Genomic DNA, 7,592 nt, shown 5'->3' with positions numbered 1-7,592 from the left:
AATTTTTCTAATATTTCATCCTATCATTATACTAGAAATAGTTGTCTCATATTAGTTGTCTACCTTACTAAATCAAGAAAGAATTACTTAATTTTTTTTATATTACTCTTGCAATTAATTCTTTTTGAAAGTGTTCACATTTGTTAATATAATTTCCAAAAAAAAATAAATATTCAAGGGATGAATTAGTAAAATTATCTTCTTATTTATGATTCTTTTAATACCGTGTAAAATGAAAAGTGATCAACTAACTGTCAACAGAGGACCGAGGGAGTAATAGTGTAGTACTCCCTCTGTCCACTTTTATTTGTCATGTTGCGTTTTTCGAAAGTCAATTTGATTAATTTTCAAAATTATATTAATTTGATATTTTAAACAAAAAATTTAGATATTCAAAAACTATACAAAGAGTACTATAAATTGCAATTTTTTGCATATCAATATGATGAAAAAATACATCATAAAATGTTAGTCAAAATTTTCATTTGACTCTAAAAAGGAAATCATGACAAATAAAAGTGGACGGAGGGAGTAACAAATTAAATGCTGCAAATGGGATTTTAATTTCTATCTTCTTTTTATTAATTGTAGTAACTAGCTTAGCCAGCTGGCACCCTCTCACCGCCTAACTACTTGCTAATTGCTATCAATAGACAATTAATAATTATGTTAGGCTTAGATAGAGAGAAAAATTACCTTAACTTACTCTTAAAAATTAAGAAGAGATTTGGCTAAAATATCCTTAATTTATGATTTCCTTTTTAGAATCAATAGGATTATGTCAAGGATAAATTTTGATAATTAAAATATATATCTTCTTGATTTTATGAAACATCAATTAATTTAAAGTGAAAGGAATATTTTTGTCATTGTTTAGATTAGAATATTGTGATAGCTAACACACGATTTGAAGTGGATGTTTCTTGAAATATGGATTGTATTGTTACCATTATCAGATAGAAAAGGTACATTTATTAAAATCTAGCTAGCTATATTTAATTTTTAAGTATTTTGCTTATAAATTGACTAAAACATAATGTTATTTACTAGTCCACCAAACTAGATGATTGATTATATCATCTTCTTCTTTTGTGACAGGATATGATAATTCTTAATAATTATGTGGAGGATTTGAATCAAAAGATGAAGTGTTGCTCATCTTCGTTGATAGACGTAGATTGATTAATCAAATCACATTAAATATTTGTATCTTTTTTTATATATATTTTTTGTTTATTTTCTTACTCATGACTTTTCAAAAATTGTTTTACTAACTTACGTATGTATGTGTGTGTCATGATTAGAACTGGGACGTACATATGATTCCTAGAGAATCATTCTCAAAAGTAGAAATCAAATGAGGAGGAAGATATCATAATATATTAACCTCTCAAATTTAAAAAAAAAACATGCAATATTTGGCAATGACAATTATGTATTCCTTTTAAAATATCTAATAACCTTTGTATATTTAGCTGTTTGAACATTTTATTTTCAAAACTATTGCATTGCCACTAAAGAGTAGTAGAAGAAAATAGGAGGGTCACCCTAGGAGTGATCAAAATTCTCTCTTCCTCTTCGCTTTTTCCTTTACACGTTCTTAAAAATTCATAAACAAGAAAGATAATTTTACTAATTTATCTTTAAAGAACTTATTTGAAACTTTTATAAACTTATTTACACTTCCAAATATAATTAAAATCTATTTTGATATTGTAAATTGATAAATAATGTGAAATAATTATTTTGTAACCTGGGTAACTATCAATAATATTTTTTTTATTTTAAAATAAACTAATCTTTTTTCCATTTTTTAGTTAAAAAGTATTAAAGTTAAAAAGATAAAAATGTTTAAAAAGTAAAATAACATAGGAAAAATATCATTCTGGCCAAAGGAAAAATCCTTTTGGCTAGAATGATATTTTTACTATTTTATTTTATCTTTCAACCAAATTCTGGCCAAAAGAATTTTTTCAAAATAAAAATGTATCACGTAAATTAAGGAGAAGAGATAGAGGAGGCGCAACAAAGAGGTGCATAGGAAGAAGTGCCAACAAACAGAATTTTACTGGAAATGGTCTAGAACAAAAATTCCTTTAAATGCCAATAAAAATGTTCACTGGAATCTCATTCATTCTAGTCTAATTAATTCCCCCTCCATCCCATCGACACTTATATTTTACACGGTGATTAAGAAATCAAATGGTATAAACAAGAGAATTTACAATCTTAGACATGACAAAAAGGAAGTGTTAAAAGAGCATTTTCAGAAACAAAAAGGAATAAACAGTGACAATATATGTTAATCATGAATCATGATTGAAGCATCCTTTAATATATGCAATCATATTATGAATCTCCTTCTATAGCCTAAAGAGATTCTCATTCTAAAAGCTATAAACCTTTTCAAAAAAACACTAATATTACAACAAACATATGAATCTCCTCCATTGATAGCTCCCAAGCCAGGAGCAAACAAACAGTAACAAGTTTACATATAAATTTTCAACCTCCATTCTATCTCCTACAACATTTCATGTGGAGACAGACACCTTCGAAAAAGAAAGCGAAAGAACTTTTCATACAATTAAAGATCAAAGATGCATACACATTTTTGATGCAACTAACCTATAGCCCCCTCTAAAACAAAAGTTTTACAAAGAGTAAAACAATGAACATACAAGAATTCATGTCAAGATTACAAATTTTAATTTACTACATTAAAAGAAAAAGAAACATTTCGAATTTTGTTCATGGACAATTAGCATTTCTACCAGGTCCACCATAGTAAAAGTAGTTACCCCAGTCATTATTCTTCCCTAGCTGAACATCATAACAATTGTTATCCTCAGTGTAAGTCCCAAGATCTTGAGGAGCTCTCAAGTTATTTGATTCATCAACTACCTGTTCAATATTGAAGTCGAGGAATTTCACTAAGGGTGTTCAAGATTTCTAAATATATATATATAGAAATCATTTTTCGACGAAAGATGTTCAACTGATCATCCTTCACTTTATACCTGTATATTCCTGAAATAGCTCGATTTCCCGAATCCTTCGTCAGGGAAATGGCCACTCCCCATTTGAGTTGTGGTGTGAAGACCATCAGATTCTGAATTCACCACCTCCCCACCCCATTCAATCATTGAAGCACTGTCTGTTAAGTAAGAAAATAAAAAGCCTGGCCAATATCCCAGTACATAGTCATTCCCAAATTGCATCCACCAGTTCCCCTCTTTTGGGTCCTATCAATTAAGCCAAACCAAACTTAAAATAATTTCAAGAACAGTAAAAAAAAATGTGAAAGAACAGATTTTTATGAATTAAATGGCAGAAGATCAATACACTAACTCAAAGACAGAGAAAAAGAAAAGCAATGGACTCATCAACAAATGTCAGAGATTCTCTCTGTCTTTCACATAATTTAATCAATTATGCATTCACATTCAAATAATAGACACATTCAATAATATAATATGAGGTATAATTGTTGACAGGAATTAAGCAAACTGAAAAGGGTCAATGCAAGATTTATGAATCCATTATATAAAATTACCTTCCAGACAAGAATGCTTATATCATATTGTGAACCATGATAGTTAGAAAGAGGGGAAATGGTGGCCCCCATTGCTATTTCATTATTGATTTGAATAAAGCCTGAGCATAGCAAGTTGTAGCAGCCTGTGGCTTGATAAGCATCACTCTGTGCAAGAAAATTTCCACAAGATTACAATTATCAAATAGGAACTTCACAATTCACAGATTTAGTTTAAAGTTAAGTATGTATGCTAGCTGTATTCAGAGGAAAAAACATTTTACTTACAGTCCAGTAGGTGAAAAGTCTTGCATTGTTATCTCCATACAAATCTGGACTAACCTGTTTTTAACCCCAAAAGCACAAGAAAACCAAAAGAAGGAAGTCACAATATGTTGCTCGGATTCTTTAAAAATGTCAATGGGTGAGGGTCGGATTCTCCAAAAGTAGTGGATTTTTGGAGAATCTGACAAGGGTGCGGCACATAATATGACAATAATTTCAGTCTTTTATTGCTGAAACCAGAATTGAATAGTTCATCTAAAAAAAGAAGAAAAACTACCTGCCATCCAGCTTCAATACTATTAAGATCTGAATCAAAAGAACCAGCAAGAAGCCAAATCTGAGACAAACTAAACTCATTGGGTTGCTGAATTTTAGGTTCCCAAACATTTATGGTTGCTTTTGCACCATAATACTTGTCTCCTTCAACATAAGCTATTGCATGCTAAAATAAAGAAGGAAAACAATTAATTCAATATAAGTACAAATCTGAATTATGAAGATAGAAAGAGGTTTAATTTGGTTTTACCTGATGACCATTTTGGTTACCAACACCACCAGGTCTACCAGACTCTGGTTTAGGAATGGTAGAAAAATTTGTCTTCTTACCATAACTTTTCATATTACTTGCTCTTAAAATGTCATCTTTTTTTGTTCTTCTAATTGGAATTGTTCCTTCTGGACATTTCCCATTCAAATGCCATAGTTGATTAATTGATTTTGACCCATCATTCTTATTCTTTGCTGCAGTAGACATTTTCCCATCACGAAATAGCCCTTCTGGATGATAATTTGGCATCATCTATAACTCACAAAAAAAAAAAAAAAATCAAAAATTTTCCCACCAAGATAACTACAGAATTTGATTTTTATTTGTTTGTGAAAAATCTAACCTGTATGGTGTGATTCTTCAATAAAGGATGATCAAAAGCTGGTTGGTGAGATATATGAACACAATCGATTGTATCACCATCTGGGCTCTGTCATTTTCCCCAAAAAAAACTCATCAATACAGGAAAATACACCATAACAAAATAAACCGCAAAAAAACAATATATGAATTTAACCTTGATAGACTTGACTGCAGGTTTGTTCAAACGATTCAAATGTTTTTGAATCTCAAATTTTTGGGAAGAAAGAGACATGCCCTGTTTAACTTCTGCAGCATCAGTATCACAGAACAGTAATACCATAAACAGCAAAGACAAGCAAAACGTCTTCATTTTTACATTATCCATTAATAACTCTATTCCCCCAAGCTTTTAGGTGTACTCAGGTAAAGTGGGGTTTCTTAAATTCCTCAACCATGAAGATAAAAGTGAAATCTTGATAAAAGCAGGAAACTCCAAGAAAATCTGCCGACGCTCGTGAAGATTGGAGGGGTAAAATGGGGAATATGTATTTGAAGAAAAGGAAGAGATGAAGAGAGTGTAAAATGGAATATGGAGAGGTGGAGATTGTATGGAAAAGGGAAATGGAGTTAGTTTCAGTAAACAGCTGCCAATTCTTTGTCCTTTTTGTTGTACTGTTTCATGTGTGAGAGTGTGGACCTCTCATGTAATTTATTTTAGTCCTCTTCCTACATTATCAAAAAAGGTGAGCAAAATTGTAAAAACTTTGAATAATTTTATAAAAATAGACAAGCTTTTTGGATGATTTTGTTTATAGCAGTCAAATAAGATTTACGTAATTTAAAATATTGTAAAAGCAAAATTATTTAATGGAACATGACTATTATAGAGAAGTTTGCATGTATAAGCTAAAAACTTTGTGTGTACCAATGAGTAAAGTATAATTAGTCATTATTTATCGATTTGACAAAATCCAGAGATATGTATAAGTAACAACTCCTAACATTTCATTTTTAAAAATGAAAAAAAAACTCCTTCGATTTCATATTAGTTGATTATTTTCTTATATGCATATTAAAAAATTATAAATAAGAAGATAATTTTATTAATTACCCTGTAAAAAACTTTTTGAAAATTTTACAAACAAATATGAACACTTTCAAAAAAAAAATTAATTGCAAGGGTAATATAGAAAAAATTTAACTAATGTTTTCTTAATTAAGTAAGGTGGACCACTAATATGAAATAACTATTTTTAGTAAAATTGATCAACTAATATGAGACGAAAGAAATAGTATTACTAAAAAGATGAGAGGTATTTGTACGCACTGAAATTTAGTCAAACTCAAATTCACAAATTAACTTGGATCATATTTTAAATTTGAGACATATTGATTTAAATAAATATTATGAGCTAATATAATCGTATTTATTGCTTTAAATTTAATTTGTATAAATTTTATTATTATATTAGCCTCTGTGTCAAGTTAAGTCAAGGACTAGTAGAATCATGTAATGCTAAGCCAATATAAGGACCAATCAAATATCGTCAATTTTCTTATCGATTATTGTAGATTAATAAGAGCCAAAATCGATAACGAATAGAATAAAAAAGTTGCTTCTAGAATGCCTAGTTGTATACATACTTATTAAATAGCACCATCACTAGCTATATTAATATAACTATAGATTGGAGTTTTTATAAGGCTAAAATATTAAGAAAAACATAGAGAAACGATAATAACTCGCAAGTCTTCAGCATGAAAAGTCTCTTTTTAAGTATAAATTTTCATACCTTTACATTTTGTGATCAAAATTTAGCTCTATATTTATTATAAAATTCCAACAAGTAATTCATCAATTCATGAAGAACGAGCAAAACATGTTGCAATGACATTAATAGCTTTAATATGACATTAATAGTAAATTAAAGCCTAAATTCAATTATTTTTTTAACTTCCATCCCCTCTAGTTTTTATTGTTAATATATAATTTAATCAGTATAATCAGTGTATATACAGTAAAGACTAACTATATAGTTGATATACATTGAATAGTGAGTACATATTTATAAAATGTTAATAGTGTACATATTTCAAAGTCTAGGGGAATATGCTTAAGGTAGGTTCCATGTTGAATCACGAGATAACATTTCATTCACCTTTTCTTCTATTACTTGGAATTAATTGATTCTGAAGATATATTTATGCTATTATTTACCTTTCTCAGAATTACTTGGGTTCACCTAATTAACTAATAATGAAAAGATATTGGTGGTGATCATTGTAAAATTTTACTTTGAACTCAATGAATGCAACAAACTATAGTCAACAGCAGAAACGGTTACATATATACAAGTTATTATTGCTATTTTCTCAGGGTATATTTTAAATTTTTTCCATCTAATAATGTACTTCGGTCTGTTTGGACATGCGATATAAAATCGTGATATGAAATCAAATGACATAAAACTAAAGTTTTGTTTGAAAATGTAATTTAAACTTTTTAGTTATATAATTTTTTTCTTAAACATGAAAACCTCATAAATTGTAAAGACTGACAAATTTCTCCAATTCTTGCACAATCCTACCAAATGAACAAATGATAGCCATAAATAAGATATAGGTGTCCATATATAAGGCGTCACATTGATAAATCGCATATTTTGATGTTTCTTTTATAAATAAATGTTTATGATTACAAACTTTCAAATAGACATAATTTTATAAATATCTCCCACTAGTCAACAATAGTCGTAATTAGTTATTCTTTAATATAATCATTTCATGTGATACACACAAACTCTTCATGATAGAGCCTGAGTCTTTTTTACAAAATTTAAAATGATGAGTCATTTTTTACAAGATATAAACTTATGGATCAAATTATACATTTTAAAAATAAATAAATTGAAATCATGATAT

General features: G+C 28.8%; 1 protein-coding gene across 1 annotated transcript; it reads right to left on the bottom strand.

Annotated features, from left to right (window-relative positions):
- Window positions 1-2,423: 2,423 nt before the first annotated feature.
- On the bottom strand, window positions 2,424-5,355 carry LOC102588515 (uncharacterized). The gene is made up of 8 exons (XM_006359065.2): window positions 4,885-5,355; window positions 4,711-4,797; window positions 4,347-4,619; window positions 4,098-4,262; window positions 3,824-3,877; window positions 3,557-3,703; window positions 3,021-3,245; window positions 2,424-2,904 (listed from the first exon to the last, which is right to left on the bottom strand). Exons 1-8 carry the CDS (start codon window positions 5,053-5,055, stop codon window positions 2,752-2,754), a joined length of 1,275 nt encoding a protein of 424 aa, XP_006359127.1. The 5' UTR covers window positions 5,056-5,355; the 3' UTR covers window positions 2,424-2,751.
- Window positions 5,356-7,592: the final 2,237 nt, after the last annotated feature.

Source organism: Solanum tuberosum, unplaced genomic scaffold (assembly GCF_000226075.1).
Source record: "Solanum tuberosum cultivar DM 1-3 516 R44 unplaced genomic scaffold, SolTub_3.0 scf00284, whole genome shotgun sequence".
Lineage (NCBI taxonomy): Eukaryota > Viridiplantae > Streptophyta > Magnoliopsida > Solanales > Solanaceae > Solanum > Solanum tuberosum.
The sequence above is the reverse complement of the archived record's forward strand: the minus strand, read 5'-3'. Positions and strand labels throughout refer to the sequence as shown.